This window comes from Coccinella septempunctata, chromosome 8 (genome assembly GCF_907165205.1).
Source record: "Coccinella septempunctata chromosome 8, icCocSept1.1, whole genome shotgun sequence".
In the NCBI taxonomy this organism is placed as follows: domain Eukaryota; kingdom Metazoa; phylum Arthropoda; class Insecta; order Coleoptera; family Coccinellidae; genus Coccinella; species Coccinella septempunctata.
This window is the reverse complement of record NC_058196.1, coordinates 30,312,159-30,334,394: the sequence shown is the minus strand read 5'-3', so window position 1 is coordinate 30,334,394 and position 22,236 is coordinate 30,312,159. Positions and strand designations below refer to the sequence as shown.

Below are 22,236 nucleotides of genomic sequence, written 5' to 3'. Positions count from 1 at the left end.
GTATCGCGGTGAAGGAAAAATACAGGGCATTAAAATTTAACGACAAATGGAACGAAAGCTTTCCAGGCATCGTTCAAGAACATCTCAATCTGCGTTTCCGTTTCCTAAACCCCCATTATTTCCTGGATTCTGCAACAATCGGTTTCCTTATCTGCTACGTGCTACGACAATCTTTCCACTTATCGGTCAAAACTAACTCTAAATCGATTAATAGTTTCCTAGATCTGTTTACACACGGCCATACATCAATCTCGGTTTTTGCCGGATATATAATTAGTCGTTCAAAGTCAATTATTTTATCGGGCACGCTGTCTCGAATGGAAATAGCTCTTTATTGTTAGTTCGAATTGGTCGTCAGTATGAGTAAGAATGTTATGTTCAGTGCTGTGATTGTTTTGGTCGGCGCGCTGGTGTTTTTCCAGTTTGTGGGAGTTTCTTCCAAAGGTAAATATACGGATCTACTTGTACTCTCACAGTGTTGCAGTTTGAACGTTATTCTGTGGATTGAACACGAAATGTGAACTTATAACGCACGATTTTGATTCAGGATGTTCATTACCTCTGAGGGCAGCCGATGAAGAACATATGCCAGTGTTGGTTGACAACTCTACCTCTAAATATAAACTTATCATCCCAGACAAAGGCAACGTTATATTGAGTAAAGATGAGAGGATTATTCTTCTTTGTCCTAGCTACAGAAATACCCTAGCCATCAGTAAGTTGATTCAAATCGCTATCTGAAGAAAAATATCATCAATTGAATGAAAACAAAACATTTATTCAACGCTGTATTCAATTCACGTACTAAAAAACCTCGTACCATGGCACATAAGGATTCTGAGTAATAAGGACCTTAATGTTCACTCCAGACATATCCTTAAAGCACATTCAATAGATACTGATATTTCATCTTATCATTATGAGTCCACACAGCATTATTCTCGTGGAGCTTGAATCATTTCTCTGATAAAATCGCATTTTTCAAGCAAACACCAATTCGTCAGTTATCACCTGTGTAAACGAGCAAACGATAAAGATCTTGAAGAAAAATGAGGACTTCCAGAAGGTGGTATGTTCTAAGGGTGTTAGAGGGGCCACCATGAGTACAAACACGAAATGTGCAAACGGACAGGGTCGCATTATCAAAATAGGATTTCCAGTGGAAAGAGGACAGTTTTTGACCCTGATTGAAACATGTTATGACGGTAAAAATGGGAACGCTCTGTATTCCTCCCACGTGTTGATTGGAAGTGAGATGGATTGTGAGTATTCTGTTGTTTTGCCAATAAACGGATTCTTCTGGAAACGATTTTTTTTTAGATGCTTCGAAATCTAACTTTAGACCACCCTTCAGCACTGAAGGACTTGGTCCAGGGGTGTCAGCTGATGTTGCCTACAAGCAAACGTACGAAAAAGCAACTTTCAACAGTGTTCTCGGTTCTGCTAAGCTTGCAGCTCAGTACATCAACAAGAGTTCGTATTTGGCCAGGGGACACTTAGCACCAGACGCTGATTTCCTGTTTGCCTCTTGGCAATATGCGACTTTTTTCTATATTAACACTGTTCCCCAATGGCAAGCCATCAACAATGGTAACTGGAAGAGGCTGGAGTATCTGGTGAGGGATACTGCAGCGTTTTACGGTGAAGATTTGGAGGTCAGCCATTAGAAACCCTTGAATGTAGCAGTGTTAAAACTATCTTGTTTCAGGTTCACACTGGTAGCTACAAAGTCCTCCAGTTACCAGATGTCAACGAAGCTCCCACCAATATTTTCCTAGTTTCCAAATCGAAACTTGCAGTTCCCAGATTCATGTGGAAAATAATCTACTCGAAAAAGTCGAGAAAAGCTATAGCTTTCGTAGCACTGAACAACCCTTTCGTGACTAGGTTAGGGACCAAGGATAAGTTGTGCACCAACATTTGCAACCGTTATGGTTGGGACAGATCAGCTTGGATGGACGGCTCCAAAGGTTTCATATATTGTTGTGATGCCAGGGATCTCTTGCAGGTGATTGGGATCGGGCCTAAATTAGATGTTAGGGGTGTCTTGGATGCTCCAAACTTGTCCAATAGGTTCTATGATTTTTAACATGGTCCGGAAGCCTTTGAATTTATCAATTAATTCCTACAGAAAATTAGGAGAAAATCATTTTGTCCCATCATATCAGTGTTATTTAATCTTTAAGCTTTGAAATTTTGGGTGAAATATTTTTCTACCACTATCCCCGAAATATTTATTCTATATACAAGAAGTTCTTTATTTGTATCGAATATTTGTAATGAAACTACCTCAACAGAATCGAAAGTGAATATTAGGTTTATTTTATTGAAAATACAATGACTTTATGAACGTTAATTTTCATCACAATAAAAATTACCAATACTGAAATATCTTTCTATGCCTCTACATCTCTACAAATAACACAAATTCACCGATGAAAAGCTTTCTCGCGAAAACAATTTAAATCACGAACCAAGAGCTGTAGCTCAATTCAACAGCAATAAAATTCCTCGGTATATATGTCGCTTATTTTCCAACTTTTCGAAGAGCGCTCTTACAAATTGGCTGTAGTGAATTTATGACACACTAGTCGGAAAATTGTGGCATTCCTTGAAGCTGAAAGGCAATAAAGAAAGTCTAGATTGGTTTATCTAAGTTAGATTACTTTATCATCGCCCTGACTGCTCGCTTCTCGTTTATTTTGTGGGGGGATTTTCCTTCTCATAAGGCGATGTTCTTGGTCGGATACTCTCTCGAATGGGGTATGAGAGAGGAGGTAAGTAGGAGTTGAAGTGGAAGGAGTTATTCCACTCAAATCCCTAAATGTCCAACAGATCATTCATAATTCGAAAACAGTGTATTTCTTCACAAATAAGGAGTGAAACACATATCTTTTCCCCATTTGTACATTAAAAGTGGCAATTCTTTTCAAAACTGGCTGTCGATATTAAATACATAGGTATTTGACCGACTAGTTTATTATTGGCACGTTTTCACTCCTCTCTGAAAAGAAAGTTTGAGATCGCTCCACTTTCACTGCACTGTTTGGGACCGCTCTACTCGCGCGTTAATATTTGACATCCTTCAACTCGCCTTCAACTTTCGAGATCCCTCAACTCGCGCGTTATTGTTTGTGATCGTTCAACTCGTCTTCAATGTTTGAGATTGTTCAACTCGCACTTCGACGTTCGAGATCGCTCAACTTTCACAGAAGATTTGAGATCACTTAACTCGCGCTATTGTTTGTGATCGTTCAACTCGTCTTCAATGTTTGAGATTGTTCAACTCTCACAAAAATATTTGAGATTATTTAACTCGCGCTATTGTTTGTGATCGTTCAACTCGTCTTCAATGTCTGAGATTGTTCAACTCTCACAAAAATATTTGAGATTACTTAACTCGCGCTATTGTTTGTGATCTTTCAACTCGTCTTCAATGTTTGAGATTGTTCAACTCTCACAAAAATATTTGAGATTATTTAACTCGCGCTATTGTTTGTGATCGTCCAACTCGTCTTCAATGTTTGAGATTGTTCAACTCTCCCAAAAATATGTGAGATCACTTAACTCGCGCTATTGTTTGTGATCGTTCAACTCGTCTTCAATGTTTGTGATTGTTCAACTCGCGCTTCGACGTTCGAGATCACTCAACTATCACAAAAATATTTGAGATCACTCAACTCGGGCTATTGTTTGTGATCGTTCAAATCGCCTTCAACTTTTGAGATCGCTGCACACACCTTCCAAAGTTTGATACCGCTCACCTCGCGCGTAAAAATTAGAGATCCTTCGATTTGACTTAAATTTTTGAGATCGCTCAACTCGCACGTTCTTAGATCCTACCATTCGCTCAACTATCAAGTTAATTTCTGAGATTGCTCCACTCGCTGGTTAATGTTTGAGATCGCTCCACTCGCACTTGTTTGCGACCGCCCAAATAGTACGTGAATGTTTGAGATCTCTTAACTCACACGTTAGTTTGAGATCGCTCCACTCAACCTTCAGAGTTTGAGATCGCTCTACTCAGCCTTCAAAGTTTGAGTCACTAATTTCAGATAGTTCAGAAACGCGCGTAAATGTTTGAGATCTCTCCACTTACCTTCCAATGTTTGAAATGGCTCAACTCTTACGTAAATGTTTGAGTGCTCCGAACCTAGGGTTTAAATTCCACATGTCTCATACGAATATTCGGAATTCACAATTCAAAGTTCGTGGACAAAAAGGAAATATGAAATTGTCTCCTTGTGCCATCTAGCGCTCATCTCCAGAACAGAATGAACGACAACTGTTTTGTCGAAGCGTCATCTATCCCTGTTGTTTTGAATGAACAACGTCGCCAATAGGTGACGCTGTACTTCACTGCAATATGTAATGAAACGCTAGTTTTTTCACAATGAGGAACAAATTGTCTGGTTTTCTGATATGGGAGCTTGATTTTAAGAAAGATTCTGAAAATTATATTGGGTCGACTCTTGAAAAATTCGTATTTTCATCATGTTCATAACAGTTTTCTGCTTTGGGAAGTAACGGTATCTGTATGGAATTTCTGCAGTTTGAATGTTGAACAATAGATGGCATTTCTCCTAATTCAACAAGTTTGGTATCTGCTCGACATAAAATTCCAATAAGGATTTGGGTTATTCCGAGACTTTGCCGCTAGATGGCGAAATTTCACATTTAACTATTGGAAAACTTTGATTTGTCGAAACACTCTATTCTATATCATTTCGTCACCAAGCGAATAAACTGATGAATTTGCTCTTTCAACAATCTTGGAGATTGAAATGATATTAAGACGGGAAAACCTTCAATCGATTTGGAAAAATTGCTCAAAATTTGCTTGAATTACCATTCTTCTGGATATTTTTGAATGAGTGCTTCAATTTGTTCTTTTTCTTCTATAAATTTGCATGAGTAGTTTGAAAAGACCTTTGAAATTCTGGAAAAATTTGGGGGAAAGCTCTAACAGGATATTTAAATATCCTACCTACCTATAATCTACCAATTTTCCATTGTTGATGATATGATCTATACCTATGATTACCCGAAAATTGTTAACATCTTTCAATTCCGATCTTTTCTTCTTACAATTGTTTATTCAGATGTTACCTTAAATCAAGACAAGACCTTCTAGATCTTCTTGGCAAAATAAGATCCCATAACCGAATTACTTTATCGCCGATGTAAACCAGCGATAACATTACAATTTTTCGCGTCGGAAAACGCATAGAATATTAACTTTAAAACCTCCCGCATCCCCCAGACAACAAACTACCCGTGAAAGAAATGGATAGACATTCCAGGGTGGGAAACTCAGTTTGGTTGAGTTTCACATTCCGGTCGTTGGAAGACTGTAAAACCATAAAATAGGATTTATGTCTTTATTGCCGGCTGTTCTCATTTTAGGGGCACCTTTCGCACCTCGGAAAAGTCTTGGAGGGAGGGGGTGGCGTTAGAGTAGAATCAAATCGTTGAATTATTCAGGGGGCTTGCTCTCCGACTGTCTAAATTTAGTCCCTGACATTCCTGACGATTAAAGGAAGTTGGGAAGAGATGATGTTTCACTTTTCATTGAATATTAAATCCCAAACTACGAATTATAGAAGAAAACACTGAGGTTCGCTGAAAAACTAATTTTATTCGATAAATTCATTCATCACTACTTACAAAAGCATCCAACAGTTTTCATATCAATATGTAAAGTATTCTTTTTGTCATTTACAATTAATCGATTATTCATGAAACTTACAACAAGTCTATTTACATTGTTATATTCCTTCCTTTCATTTCTTCCAATTATTGATCCATTTAGTCCTTGAATAGTTTATTATTTCTAACTTAGTATTTATTAATTCAACATATTTGAAACATTTTGGGATGAAAAACTGAATTTCTCAGAAAGTCCTCATGGGATTCTCGCTGAAATTAAATTTCCTTAAATAAAGTCAGTCGGAGTAGAGTTTCAACAGACCATAAAATGACATTTCTGATTCTTCTGTCTTGAACTACTATAATCTACTTATATTATGCTCATGATTCGAGATAAATCGATTGAATTCAATGCTCATAAAAAATTATAAGTCGTATACAGCTCAATTTCATGGTTTTCCATCGAGGAAAACTGAAATGGTGTTTTGAGGGAGCAAAGATCTTCAGGTTCCCTCTATTAGGTTTTCCACGCTCTATAACAAGCGAGAACAGGCTGATTTGCAGCCAAATCTCTTATAAGCCTCACTCAGGTACGTTAATTAAAGGTAATACAGAATTATTTTAGCTTAAAGCTAGTAGAGGCTCAGCATTATCTGCTTGACCCTTCCCTTCAGTCTTAGCTCTAACTTTTTTCTCTCTAGGAAGAAGGGCTAATTTCCTCTTGAATTTCGACAGTTTCTTCGGTGGATTAGTGGTGGTAGGATCATCCTGGTCATCCAGCTGAGCCAGACTTTCAAAAATGTTATTAGGCCTTTTTTTAGCCACAACCGGTGCGGTATCTTGAGTAGTACCGTTCTTATTTGCGTACACCACGATGTATTGACTGTAGGAGGGTGTGTTTATATCTGCAAAGTCCCTAAAATTCGCGAATTGTTCATGCTGATAAGGCCTCGGGTTCTGGTTGTAATAAAATGAAGAAGGCCTTCCGTGACCATTTTGGTAGTACGAGGAGTATTCATCGTCATAATTGGAACTGTCTCCACCTTCGCTTCCCTGGTAGAAGGTACCACCCTTGATTACCCCAAAGTTTCCGGAGCCAAGGACGTCCAGGTTCTCCGAGGATGTATCCCGAGGTGTATCCTTGTATCCTGTGTACTTGGCAGTGTCGTAGTCAAAGCGCTGTTGGTAGGACCCCTGAGGACGGTGACTGTAAGCTCCTTCTTGCTGCTGGTAGAAGGGTCTTGAGTGACCTGAGGGGGGATTCTGGTATGATGGGAAGGAGGGGTAGAAATTCGCTTGGGGTTGGTAGTCCTGTGCGTAGTCTGACAGAGGTCTGTTTTCTTCCATGTACATGTCGCTGTCGTCTGAAAATAAAGCGTGGATTAGTGGATTGCAAACTAATAAAACTGCTATTGAAATTTCAAGAAAAGTAAAGAATCACCCTGTATATACACAAGAAACAGTTCCAAACCTGGGAGAATTCAGCAAAACGAGAAAGAATATGCCCTTGAGAATAGCAAGCTAAATCTATGAGAGAACAAATCTGTGGATCTTAAACAGGGTTGTATTCAGCCAATGTACCCAATTTTCCGAATATCACAGATATTTTTTATTTTTGAAAATCAAATTTCTCTAAAATGACCCACTATAGTAGTTTCTATTCATATTCATTGAGAATTCAATATTTTTTCTGGTGTTATTCCTACCTATGGATAATAAGAAAGTCTCATTCGAGTCTCATAGAGGTTTCTCACCAAACAATGGTTTTTTCATTCTTTTCACCGTAGACCACAATCGACAAGTAAAATCAACATTGTTTTCCAATTAACACAAAACCACTCAAGTCATACACACAATTTTCTACCAGAGGAACAAAACAAATGATTTCTCTTTCATCAACTGTGTAGACCATTGAAGAATTCCCTCATGCAATCTTCAAACATTCTGAATCACAATGGTAATTGCAAATTACTCCAACGTGTTTGCTTATTGAATCAGAGGTGTGGAAGAAATGATGGTATCGATGTCTTAATGAAGAATCCACCCGCAAAATTCGATCAGAAACAATTGCCAGCGTTGTGTACCCAGGAATCTTGACCTAGATATTAAATGTGAATAATACAACTTTGTACGGAGTTATTTCAAGTACATCGGTGTTGAGTTGGATGCTTTTTGGCTTGGAAGGCGAATGATGTGGGTGTATTCATTGTTGGGTGGAATTCCTGAAGAATTTAGCATTTGTTGAAATTGACCTTTGATGGCATAACTCAATTTCTTCTTTGCGTTATTGGAAACGGCTTATTTTCGTATTAGGCGGATTATTGCACGATTCCGTATTTCGTGTGAAACGGTGATTCCAGTGGAGCAATTTTAGAGCAGAGCGATAACCCATCCAAGTTCTGAACTCTTCCAAAGCTGCACAGAAAAAAATTCCAGTATTTCCAACAATACGAAGATGTATTGATATCTAGTTAGCCTAGACCAGTTCCATGCATGAAAAAAAATATTGCGTTACCATAGCAACGAACAATAACTCATTAGAAGTGTCAGTGTGAAGTTTGAGGTCAAAAAAGTAAACCAGAGTTACGCAATTTATTAAAAGAAAGAAGGATGTCCACCGAAATTGTGAAAATAGAAAAATTGGAGTATCGAGCCATCATCAAGTACCACTATTTAAAAGGATTAAGAGGTAAGAAAGATTTACTAAGATGTGCTTAATACCCTTGGTGATCAATGTCCTTCGCATGCGACCGTGAAAAATTGGACTGCAAGCTTCAAAAACGGTGAATTTTCCATTGAAGATGATGACCGATCGGGAAGGCCAGTTTCTGTGTCAGTCCCCGAAAATATCGATGCAGTTCATGACATGATTTCTTCAGACCGTCGAATTGGGCGGAAACGGATATTTGAAGCACTGAATATTTCATACGAACGCGTTCATCATATAGTTCACATCAATTTGGACATGAGAAAAATTACTGCAAAATGGATCCCCAAATGTTTGAATGCTGACCAAAAGCGTGCAAGGGTAGAAGCATCGCGTTCGATCTGTGCTCGATTTGAAAACGATGTAGACTTCTTAAACCGAATTGTTACTATGGATGAGACTTGGGTACATTTCTACGATCCAGAAACAAAGCAACAATCGATAGAGTGGTGACACTCTGGTTCTCCAAGACCTAAGTTACGGGTCCAAAGTTCTTGGTTTTTGGGATTTCCATGGAGTAATCATGAATGATTTTCTGGATAAGTTTAGAACAATAACCGGAGATTACTATTCGACATTACTGACCACTCTATGGAAAAAAATTGGAGGGAAAAGACGCGGAAAGCTATCCAAAGATGTTTTGTTTTTGCAGGACAACGCCCCTGCACAAAAATCTCATGTTGCCATGCAAAAATTTCGTGATTTAGGGTTTGAATTACTAGAACACCCCCCTTATTCACCAGATTTGGCTCCATCCGACTATCATCTCTTTCTCGACTGAAAAAAAGTTAAAAAGGTCGTAAATTTTCTTCCAACGAGGAGGTAATAAAAGCTGTGGAGGTCTGGTTTGCAGAGCAAGAAGAAACATTTTTTTTGAAAGGTCTAGAGATGTTGCAGGTTCGCTGTAATAAATGTATCCCATTAAGAGGAGGATATGTTGGGTAATAAAATATTTTGACATTGAAATTTTGTTTGGTTCTGTAGTAGGCTAAGAATTTTTCAATATATCCTCGTACAAATCGTTTGAGTTTCGGAAAACTATCAATCCAATATGTTGAAAACGTTTTTCGTTAATTGCTCAAGAATATTCATAGCCTGTGATCGATTAATTCATAAAATTGACTCAACATCTATAACTCCATTTATAAAGATAGATTTCATAAAGAATAAGCATAAAAACTCCATAAATAAAAGATTAAATTGGGCGTAAGTACGAAGTTGCCAAAACAAATTCAAATTATGGATTGGAAAAGTTGTTGATGGGATGTGCAATAATTTTGGGTGATTAATATGATAATTTATAGTATATTAGTTTCACAAGGCACTAATGGATCAATTTAGTCGAAATAATGGCTTCATATTGATCCATGCAAATATTTCTTTTCCTCATAGCGAAGGAAGAAGAAATAACGAAATCCTCATCACATATTTTGCCAATTTTCTGACCATTTTACGATCTCCACTTTCTCAACGCCAAAACAAGTTAATAAATGAACTTAATTCATTCGATCGATTCTATTCCGCCGTGAAATGATGGCTAGGAAAAAAATTCACGCTTTACAGCTGGCTAAATTATCATCAAGTGTTACCCAAAGCTGCAGTCATATCGATAAATTAAGTGTAGTTTCTTCATCTGTTGCTTCTTCTGACATTTTCAGAGCAATAAGAATTCGACATACAACGTTTGCGCAATGGGAGTTTCAGTTTGGCAATAAAACCAAGTGATGAATTAGGAAATAGAGAATCGATCTAATTTCTTAACAGTTATTGTGGTTGATCGAGCGATGAGAGAACCATCATGCAGAACTGTCTAATGCCAAATGGATGTTGCGTAGTTTCAATGAGAAACAGAGTTATTTGTTACTTTTTTATTGATTGCGATTTGAGATGTCTCAAATTGGAATATGCACTGAATATTATGAGCTGACATCCAACCTCTCTGAAGTCACCTTAATCAACTAATACTATAAGACATCAATAACAGTTCAAGCCATTTTTCGAAACTTTCCTGCATGAAGAGGCTACATCAAAACACGACGTTACATAAGTCTCCCCTAGGGGCCCAGACTTTAGACACTTGCAGGAAGACAAGCCCAACTTCAACTTCCAATAACTCTCCGATCGATCTTCATATTCGTCCAACACTTCCTGCAGAAAGTGAAACCAGAAAACGTGTTTGGTCGAATACGCATCACAGAAACGAGTATCAAGAAAATTTCACTTTCTTGTGCTACGTTATCGCGTGTATAGAACATATCGGATAGTCTGTCACGACCTTAGACACAATACCCTATTGAGCAACTGGAATATTAAGAGATTTATCAGACAGCCGTGGCACTAGCTTTCTTTTTAGCCAGGTATGAAGACGCTCAACTCTCACTGCTGAAGCACGAACGGAAAGTTCACGTCAATTTGGACATGACAAAAATTGCTGCAAAATGGATATCCCAATGTTTGAGTGTTGACCAAAAGCGTGCAAGGGTAGAAGCATCGCGTTCGATCTGTGCTCGACTTGAAAACGATGTAGACTTCTTAAACCGAATTCTTACTATGGATGAGACTTGGGTACATTTCTACGGTTCCAGAAACAAAGCAACAATCGATGGAATGGCGACACTCTGGTTCTCCAAGACCTAAGAGGTTTTGTGTCCAAAAATCTGCTGGAAAAGTTCTTGCCTCAGTTTTTTGAGATTGCCATGAAGTAATCATGATTGATTTTTTGGATAAGGGTAGAACAATAACCGGAGATTACTATTCGACATTATTGATCACACTACGGAAAAAAATTAAAGAGAAAAGACGCTGAAAGCTATCCAAAGGTGTTCATCTGGATCTTATAGGCTTAAACGTACCTAATGCCATGTGGAATTGCATAATTTCATATAGGAAATATCCTCCATCATTTGAAGCAACGAATACCTAAATTGTTGTTTCGGGAATAACCGTAAACTATTACAAATATAATAAAAACAACCTATATGGGTACTAGGATGTGAAATCGCAGTCGTTATGAGTTTTAAACCACCATTTCCGCATTCTAGAATCTTTCGATTCCATATTTACATTTCAGATTCCATTACATCTTCTCAAATACGGGCATATGTTACGTAAACTGGTGCAATCTATCAATTTTAATTATTATACATTGAGGAATTACCTAATCACTGAACGCATCGATACGCTGGGTAGTGATTGGTGATAATATTATAATGTCTGTCATCATTTTGTGTCTAACCTGTATTTATAGAGATTGTTACATGTTGTAACCTCTGACCTGAGTTCGTCTTGGAAGAAAAAGCTAAGAAGAAAATTAGGTAGGTGCGTTTTGAAGAATGCAAAGTTTTTATACTGAAAATACCGATGATAAAATGGTGACACAATTGGATTATCCAGACTAGGTAGTTTTTGGTTCAGTGACTTTCGAAAGTATCGAAGTTATCTTCATCTTTCTTTACTTTACTTCTAACATATATGAGTTGGCTGAGGTAAACTATACAGAAGCAATATATTTATTGACAAAGCAGAAAAGTAACGATCAAAGATGAAGGAGTTTAAATTTATTAATTTCGAAAAACGTCAAATTGGGTTAAATTTCACTGATGATTCATTTTCAAACTTCATCTTTACGACATTCACCTAAACAATAGCCCAATTTATATCCATAATTTGTCCCCCAGGTCCATTCATAATTAAAAAATTCATATTCTCATTCATATTTAGGACATTTTGCTTCAGTTTAAGTCGATTATGAACTTATTATTTATTGATTGTTTCATGTAGAATATTTCTAGATAAGTTTGATGCTCTTCTTCCTACAAATTCTAACAGTTTTAGTTGCCTAGCAAGGAATGAAAAATGGTAGGCATATAAAGACCAACGATTTGATCACGAAATGATTACGTCCTCAATATTTTCATACAACATAGCTTTGTTGGTTGGGACAACCAAATTAGTATAGTACATGTGAAATGAGCCTTACGTAATAGTTTTAATCCGGCTTTGGCTAATCAAATATGACACGAAATCTTTGACACAACCTCACGAAATTCTCATGTGAAATTAAATGATATCTTCAGATGTTTGAATCTGCTGACTTCTGACTGAATATCAGTTGAGGAATGTGAATGCTCTTCTGTTTCCTCATCTCATATAAAATTAACAACGCTGTGATATAAACACTGTTCTATAAAGAATCCAGATCATCTATCTGAGCAGAATAATTATCAGTCGAAGGATATGCTTGTTGTTTATAACTCCTTTCACATCTCTCTGTTAAATCACATATATTATACGATCCTCAGTATAGAGGAGTCCGATATCCGTCCAGTACAATCGACTTGTTGGTACTCAATTAAAGCCCCATGAATGTCTTACAATTTACACGATATCCCCATATAAATCATTTCTACAATATCCGCATGTTAGATAATTGACACTGATTAACTTTTTAGACGGATTTCCTATGACTGCGCCAAATTACAATGGTCGTTCATTAAACAAATACGAACCATATAAAATATTCGCGTGAAATCAGAAAGAGATTCGACTGAGAATGAAGCTGAGGACAATGGATTGGAGAGCGTTCTGGATTAAGTAAAAAAATTGGTATACATATCCTTGAATAGACAAATAGTGGAATTGGGTTATCGTTCTACAAGGTTTGTTGAGATTTTGGTCAGGTACTCGATCATTTATAAGAGAAACAATATGTTGATCATTTCTTGTTTTCCATGGTTAAATTTCCTATTCGTGATCATCATTATGACCATCCCTCTATCAAACACTTGTACAACAGCTTCAAATCTTTCCAATGAAATCTATATTTCAATCAACAAAAGGTAATTTTGTGCAGAGGGGTTTTTCAACATCTGTTATAAACGTGAAATATAATGGATGAATGCAGATCCAATGGAGGAACTAATTGCACATCTTGCACCTTTGTTATGACTCTAGTGAAAGGAGTTATCCATCTTGGGACCAAATCAAGCCAAGATTGTCACGATTTGTTACATCGAGGAAATCAGAGAGAATAGCTTAATGAGGGATTGAAATGTATTGTAGACTCTCGACAGCAGGCGTACTAATTTTTTTTCATTTTGATCGAGCGAAACTAGAACATCGATGTTGTTATGATTGCTGCCAGAAACGTATTAATCCTGAAGAGAATGATTTTAATGATGAATTTTTATTTGAAGAGGGAAATACAATCATTTTTCGATGATCGAAGAAATATTCCTGTCAAATTCTGAAAGAATAGCTCTTCCAGTAATGAATCTCGAAATTTCATCGAGCTCAGTAGCTGAGTCTTCATTTTTTCAGCACCTATATAAGTATGAGGGGTCGTAATGGACCCATTTAACCTTCTTGATGATGTATCGAACTAGGAAATTAGAGTTTTCAAGTTAGTCGAAAGTTTTTTGCGATCTTACCATCGATTTCAATTAAAATACTCCCACAATACATCAGTCAATGTAGCATCGCTCTACACGAAGCCTTATTAGTACCATTAAAATGATGATGGTTGCCTTCGAAATTAGTCTTACGATATAATTAAAGCATGAACTGGCAATTTATCAACATTGCACATGCAATTGACGATGTGAACGTATCAATTTACAAATTGAATCTGTTAACAACGGTGTTTGCACATAAACAAAAGAGGATATTTTCACGGTACAACACTTTCACTCCATTGATAATGGAGAGTGCTGAATAATAGTCCTATCACGTGTCGTACGTCAAATTACAGCAATAATAGTGATCGGAGGATGTAGTCATGATTCATGACTAGTTATGTCACTCTGGTGATATGCCCTTCAGTCTACTTGATTGAATCCAATCAGCATCAGCCCTTTCACTGCTTCTTTTAGGTTGGAATAACTCCTGTTAGAAGATGGATTATACGTACAGGTACTTCTAGGTTAGATAGGCAAAAACGAAAGATTAAAAAAATAGGCATATAGTATCAAATTCCCAGTGAAAAAAAGCCAGTAGAAAGCTTTTTTAGACATTTTAGAAAATGACGAAGTTATGGCACATTTTGGAAATCGACAAAATATAAATTTTTGGTGATATCTTCCAGACAAATGAAGAAATTATGAAGCCCAAGAACCTAGGACTCTTTTTAACGTTTCTCCCCATCTCATAAAGAAATAGAAGTACCAGAAACAGCCAAGATCAAGCCCTGTACAGTTGAAAATATATCCTATGATGTTTCAACGATTTTCCTCAGTTCTTTCAATTGTTCTCTTCAGTAGAGCTCGACCTTGAACTGGCAGTTGGAACGCTTCGAAAAGCTCATGACAAAATGAGAGCAAATCAACGTTAGAAGGATTCACTGGATGATTTCAAAACAAGTCGTGACGATCACAATGCCCTGTAAAACTTGCCTCTTAGATCCAATTGTGCAACGCTAATTGTTTTTAATTATTATGTTCTGTGGAACTGATAATGGTACTCGCACAAATCTGATTCTTTTTTGCATTCACTTCGAGGATACTCTCGATTGAAAGCTTATGATGAATCTGTTAGTTATTACATGTTCAGGAGACCTAATATCTTCATTTGTTCTCCCATAACCCTTATTCATCCACAGTTCGACGAAAGCCTTTTCTTCACGTATATTATCTGGTCAGATGCCTTTTTACTAGCTCTGGTACATAAGTTCAGGTGTCACCACAAAGAGTGCTCGGGTCTGGAACTATTTGATCATTTTTATCAGCGCACCAGTTCATTCAAAAATAAACGAGCAAATCGAAGTGGAAATAAATGAATAAAATTGTGCCGCAATCAAGGTTATACATGCTTCACCTTCCTGCAAATCTATGAGTAAGCGAGAGACTTCCTGTTACATTTTTCAGACTCTCCCAAGTCTATCAGCTGCTAGTGTTATATGGAGCCGCGGACGGTAAATCCATAAAAATGAGATTAGGTGGTTGTAGACTATAATTTCAGTTGTGGCATTGTCTGGTCAAGGTTAGAATCTAGAATGATGGGCTTGGCATTGCTTGGAGAGTATATGTAACGAATAGTTCGTTTTTACACTGTTCAAAATTGTAATGGATACTTGCGTACATGTTATAGTCTTTGACTCGTGAAACTATCTCAACAGTAGATTCTTGAGGTCAAAAGAAACAGTTTTTTCCTGTACCATTTTTTCCGATTCGTAAAAAGTGTTTCTTTTGACCTCAAAAATCTACTGTTAAAATATTTGTAGGAGTCAAAGATTCAGCCTGTATATATAGAGAGAAAGAACAGAATGTGTCTATTATAGATTAACCTGCCTGAAATAGCAGCTTTAGAGCGAGAACATTGTTGATGAATGAAAAAAAAATTCTACCTGGTGGAGTTTACCAACCTCAAAAAGTTTCTTTGTGGTGAAACACCTTGAAATCAAGATTTTCTCTCAGGTGAAACCTCATCTAGCTCTTTGCAGTTTTGCCACCGAATTCGTCATTTTGTCAATGAGGTCATTAATGAAAATTTGGGGAATGTTTTTGCCAAATGTCCGTCGAAGCTGTTGTAATGTCTGCGGTGGGTCTGATGAGCTGTGTAATTGCTCTGACAATGCAGACCAGACATGTTCGCTTGACATAAAACTGTTGCCAATTGCTGCCGAAATATGGACAAGAAAATTACATGATCGTCAAACTCGAGTATCCAAAGCGAAGTCAATTGAAAGCAGATAATGGACGGAAGGTACAACACCTATCACTCGTTTCCGCCGATTCTGTCAACGCCACGAAAATGCCATTGACCTGCTTCATGGCCCAGGAGGAACTCTATTAGCGGTAGCATTGAGCTCTACGTCGTTTTTGCGTCTTCGTGCTCGGCTAAATCAACCAAAATTTCGTAACGTTTTTCATGGGTACATTCAGCGGAAACGAAGATTTCTATCACTTGGATAAACCATTAAATAGGCGAAATCGTTCGGCCTTACACTAAGGACAGGAGTTGTAGAACCATTAGGGATGTTGAGCGTTATCTCTCATTACTTTTCTAATCGAACCTTTCGTAATCGATTATATTGTCGTATTGAATTCTTGCACGAAGTCTCTTATCTCGGCCTCGTTGCCACGACCAGAATAAACGAAGCCAACAGCCTGTACATCGGATGATTCACGATGGAAAATGAACGACTGCATTGCAAAACAAACCGCTTCTTCGGACTTATCACAATCTTGAGTTGATCTGCTTGGATGCAACGAACCCACCAACCTACATGCGAATATTGCGTAAAGATGTATCTTCAGTTGGCATACAGGTCAGGGGAAAGCGATCGATTTAAATTCCGATAAGAATAACAAGATGCAAAACAGAAAATTCCTTCCTACCATTTGTGAACGTTCGTGTTCGAAATCCGTCTTGTTGTCTTGGTCAGATCTGCTTCTTCTTTTGAGCATGTACAAAAAAGTTGTATGGTCTTGACCACGGGATAAAAACAAGCCACTGAGGCATTTTTAGAAATATTGGGGACATTGGAAATTATGTGAGGCACTCAAGATCGTAGATCGTTTCAGGAGACCTGCGACGTTGAGGTCGATCAGAGCTGTTAAACCCTCTGTACCATCCACAACTCACCCTTCAGTCTAGGCTCTCGATGTTCGCCAATAAATGTGCTACAAGAAAGCTTGAAGAAGTTTTTCGAATGGCCAGCAATGACTATTCACATTAACTTGTGTAAAAGTTCATTTAAGCATTCAACGTTAGTCATACTGTGGTAGTGGTAGCCTCAGGCAACGACTGACGTCAGTAGCCTCACAGAAAATCATGCATTCATTGCTGTATCCCGTTACCAAGAATAAATCTACAAACGAATCAAAAAAAAAACTATCAGTGCTATCAAAATCTTAAATTCTTAGGGCTACTTGCGACTGTGTGCCCTCCTGTGCCTAAAGAGACCCAACCGTGACCTACAGATCCTTCCACAGTCCGGGCATGGATAGTCACCAACCAGATCTGGCCGCCGCTGTATTCTTCTCGAGTCTCCGTTATAACAGTGGATCAAAGACCTCCACTGTGATCTGTGTAACGCTAGTTGTTCCCAGTTATGATTGGCATTAACTGATTTTAGGGATTGATGCAGTATATCCTTAAACCTCTTACACTGGCCTCCTGGTTTCCGAGCTCCCTCTGTGAATTCGCCATACAGAGCTATTTTGGGGAGTCTTGGGTCTTGCATCCTCAGAATGTGGCCGCTCCATCTGAGTCGGGTCCTCTTTACTTGAGTCTTAATTGTTATACAACTCGCGTGCTGCAAAACTCTGCTGTTGAAACTTTGTAGAACAATCTTATGTGCATTATTTGTCTTAGATGACGTTGTTGCGTTTTTTCAAGCTGTTTGATATGTCGCCTATAGGGCGTCCAGCTTTCGCTTCCGTAAAGAAGCGTTGTTTTGTTGCACTGTTTTGTAAATAGCTCTCTTGGTCTTCAGATTGAGGTCGTGGTTTTGAAACACTCTGTCCTGTAGCTTCCAGAATGCCCGTGATGCCGAATTAATGCGGTGTGTATTTCCGTGTCCAGGGTAGCCCTAGTATTTATGAAGCTTCCCAAGTATTTGAACTGCTCGACCTGTTCTAGAGTTTCATCCTCCAGGCTGATATCTGTTGGAAGGCTTTCTGGCGGACTTACCAGGATTTTGGTTTGGTCTATATTAAGTCAAAGGCCTAAAGCTTCGTATATCAACATTATCTGTAGATCCTCTGAGCTGCTTGCGATAAGTGCGCAGTCGTCAGCATTGTGAAGTTTCGTGATAACTTTGTCCTTGTCGAGAGAGTAAAGTTAAGGTTTGGGGTGCAGTTTGTTTTGAAGGCAAACTGAGATTTACATAAGAACTTCTAAGAACAATGAACAAAAATCAATTTTTTCAGGAGGACCATGGACTGCCACAGGTGTTTACTCCATATCCCCTGACCTAAATCCAATGGAGAACGCTTGAGACCAAATACAAAGAACCCTTGATAGCCACAGATCACAATCGATAACGTTCTGAGATATTCTGTTACAATTTTGACATTTAATTGAGCACGATTTTTCTACTACTTTGTTGACACCATGCAGAGAAGATGACAAGCAGTTGTCGATGCACATTTCTGTGAAATTTCATCAACCTAACCTGAAAAACTCTACATACATATGCGAATTGGATTCAATACTCTTCGACGAGCAGTTTATTTTTCACGAACCGAACAATTCGTCGTTATATTCTTCGGTACTGTCGTAATTATGACGCAGTTGTATTTATTGCATCTCAGCTCTATTCCTAGCTGCTTGACGCAATGCACTTGACCAAATTTTCACAGACGAAAGACGAAACCAAGGCTAACTTGCGAAAACCGATAAGAAAAAATCGCGCATTATATAACGAAACAATTAGCGATCCCAAATCGTGCGGTATCCTCTCGTGATATACCGCCAAAAGTGGATTGGATTTCAGAACCTCAATTTTCGATACCATCGTTCTAATCATCGTTTCCTCCAGTCGCAACTGAAGCGTCGAAGATTAGGAGCATGGGGTCAGTCTGAGACTGCTGGGCATCTCGGCGTGAACAACGAGAACATCACAGTATCCGTGTGAAAGTTCTTATGACGGTGGTTTCCTGTCGTAAATTGGAGGAAGTTGATCGAACGAGCTATTGATTATGCGGATTATGTAAAGGGGCAGATCGGCGCCTTATGTAACACCAGCATCTCGTCGGTATGAGTTGATACACTGTTGTTGGTTGGGAGTGGTGGTGCGAAGATATTCGTATCTTTTGGTTAGGATTTCTCGGTTGGTTCTGGTGTAGATATTCGTGAAACTGACTGGGAGATATTTCTATGGAATCTGACCTTCCACAGAAGGTTCAAATGTCATCAACCTCTGACGTGTGAACTGACAATTCCGTCTGCCATTTTCGAAGATGTCTTCCACCTTCTAGATTCTAGATTTTGAAGGGGATTGCAGAGAATCTGCACACGTCAATCTCTGCTAGACCCATGGTCAATTGGTGCTTCCTGAGGCACCAATGCCCTGTAAGGAATTCAGTGAGCATATTCTGGCTAAGGTCCAGATACTTCTCACATCTAGCAGTGTTAAAGTTTCCAAGGAACCTTCTGGTTTCTTTCAGTCTTTGGAGTTTGCTTAAGAGTAATTCTCTTCCAGTTTTTTCCTCCTCCTCCTGAAACTCTTTCTTGTATCTACATTTTCCTATACCACATGAGGAGTTCATGCTCTTGAATGTTTTCTAAATGCTGGTTTTCTTTATCATCTCATCGCTGCTTGGTCTTGATTCTCCAATAAGCCGTCTCTTTGCTGAATATTCTCAGAATATTACCTTGATATTGTCGTAAAATACATCTACAAAACTGAAAACTGTCGTACATGCATCGACTGCGGAGAAAATTGTGCCTTCGATGAACACTGAGCTGGGCAGATAGACCAAGGTCTCCGGGTGAAAATACAATGCAAGAAATAAGCTAATTGGACCGAGGAAAAAATGAGAAATGTGATCAGGTTCTATACCAAGGTGAAACAAGGAAAGTTGAGGAAAGGAATAGCAGCTACCAGAATGCAATTAACCGGTTATAGTAGGTGCGATTTTTATTCAAATCGACAATAGAGTCAGCAGGAGAAATAACTAGGTGAACTCTGATGTGGTTTGTCATTGTTCTGTTTCTTACCCTTTTCTTTATGGTTTACGATTCATGTTGGTTATATCGAGAGAGATGACCTAGTTAATATCACATTGAATCTTTTCTCGGGAAGTTTAGTTTTCTTGAGTATACAGGGTGTTCACGAAAATGCAGGAAGTGATTTCTTGTCAAATATGCTGCTCTTTTAAGATATGGAGTGTCAAAAAAAGACGTTATCTGACAAGGTTTAAGGTAACTACAATATGATACAGATGCAGAAGGATAAAGACTCATGCAAAACAAGGTCAAAATTAATGTAGCTGTAATAAGCATAGATGGCACCGTGAATACGACGTGGAAAAACTGTCCATGAAAAATTTTGAAGGTATTATCATGATCAAAAGAGCATGCTGCATTTTTCACATAAAATAAACTATTAATTTTCGATTTTGGAACACTCTGTACAGGGTGGGCAAAATTCGTTGTCTACTGAGAGGATCTCGAGAACTATAGCAGCTAGGAGAAAACGGATGACACATTTCTTCTTCTTTCTTCTTCGTTTTTGAGTTTGACAATTTCGTAAATTTCTCATAACTTTTTCGTCTTTGAAGTTACAAATCTGAAACTTGAACCTTCTACGGCACTTTCTTACGTTGAATCCACTGATGTGCTCAAAATACTTTTTCATTTCGTATCATTAGGTGAACTTTCATTTTTTTAAATGCAAACTTTTATTGAATTAGTTATTTTTGAATTGGAAAAAAAATCTCTTGTCAGTAGATTCTACGTATAAAGTGCCTAGGAAGGTTCAAGTTTCAGATAAGTAACTTCATGAACGAAAAAGTTATGAGAACTTTTCGAAATCGTCGAAATCTAAATTTTCCTTTATAACTCGAAATCTAAAAACGATAGGTCGATTCTGTTTTCAGATTTGGATTAGTCATGAAAAAACAGCTAGAGAATAAGCCATCCATTTTCTTCTAGCCGCTATAGTTCTCGAGATCCCCTCAGTAGACAACGAATTTTGCCCACCCTGTACAGAAAAACGGTTGGTTTAGAGCCGCGAAGTTTGAAATAACGAGAGTTTCTTTATACGCATCAATCCAAAAGTTACGATGGTTTTAAGGGGTGTTAACCCCTAGCAACGTGACGAAAACAAACAATGGTCAAATGTTAAAGTGAAGAAAGTTGATTTTGATTCCTCAGAGTAGATGTACCTCATGGTCCTTCTCGAAATATTGATGTTTTCGAAAAAAAAAACACCAATTGCACTTTGCAAACGATTAACAAATTTGATAGTTTAGCTGTGGTTTAATTCTTTGACCTAATTTTACATTGACACTTTCAATAAGTTATGGTTTGTTGCTATAATATGGCAAAATTTCCTCATTCACCTTTTGTCTTCCAAGATGAAACAGGCATTAATACATCTTCGTATATAATTCCTGTTTTTTTACTACTATTTTATTAAATCTTATCTCTGATCACTTTCTTTATCGGAAATCAAAGAATTGATGCTTCAGATCTTCACAAAACTTGTAAATATTAACTAATCCACTGTGAAGGCATGATATCTGCTAAAAGAAGCCAAGAACTTCGTACCCAAACCACTTTTTACAGATAAAACCCTTGAAAGCCTTTTACGTACCATCCTTGACGTTGTGGCAGTATCCAAGATGCTCCAGAAGAACGATCGCTAGAACCGCTGTGGTCAGGATAACGAGACGCATTTCAACAAAGAGAAAAACACTTCCTATATCGCCTTCACCGACTAACACACTACCACACTACCCGTAAGAACAACGCGTACGGAGACGGCAATTCTGCAAACTTTACCGAATCGTACTTTCTATCTTATAAATGTTGACTGGCTCGCAGGAAACCCCTCTCTTTCTCTCACGAGCTGCACTACTCCTGCTGGCGGCATCAGGTTCATTTACCTTGAGATGAAGATGAAAGGGATGCTGCGATGATAGCCAGGGACATAGAGGGTGTAGAGAATCTGTTAACCTATCGGTTTGTAGCTGAAATTTTAGTCTACGATACCTTCATATTGCCACAAGTTGAACATTCTGGCGTCCCATATTGGGCGCCAAATTTTGTGATCCGTCCATATTATTTTTCCATTATAGATATCAATTCTACACTGCGCAAAAAAAATTAACGCACATTATGGAAATCTCGAATTTATTCTACAACTGAAGGTGTTCTCAATGATGATTATTTTTATCAGAATTATGCATGCATTTGTTATCCACTTTCAACGG

General features: G+C 38.0%; 2 protein-coding genes across 2 annotated transcripts; one reads left to right on the top strand and one right to left on the bottom strand.

Annotated features, from left to right (window-relative positions):
• Window positions 1–202: 202 nt before the first annotated feature.
• On the top strand, window positions 203–2,140 carry LOC123318703. Its single transcript, XM_044905401.1, has 5 exons — window positions 203–444; window positions 548–715; window positions 987–1,262; window positions 1,321–1,655; window positions 1,709–2,140. The coding sequence occupies exons 1-5, from the start codon at window positions 360–362 to the stop codon at window positions 2,087–2,089; spliced, it is 1,245 nt and encodes a 414-aa protein (XP_044761336.1). The 5' UTR covers window positions 203–359; the 3' UTR covers window positions 2,090–2,140.
• A 3,478-nt stretch (window positions 2,141–5,618) lies between these two features.
• On the bottom strand, window positions 5,619–21,833 carry LOC123318895. The gene is made up of 2 exons (XM_044905671.1): window positions 21,618–21,833; window positions 5,619–7,013 (listed from the first exon to the last, which is right to left on the bottom strand). Exons 1-2 carry the CDS (start codon window positions 21,697–21,699, stop codon window positions 6,271–6,273), a joined length of 825 nt encoding a protein of 274 aa, XP_044761606.1. The 5' UTR covers window positions 21,700–21,833; the 3' UTR covers window positions 5,619–6,270.
• Window positions 21,834–22,236: the final 403 nt, after the last annotated feature.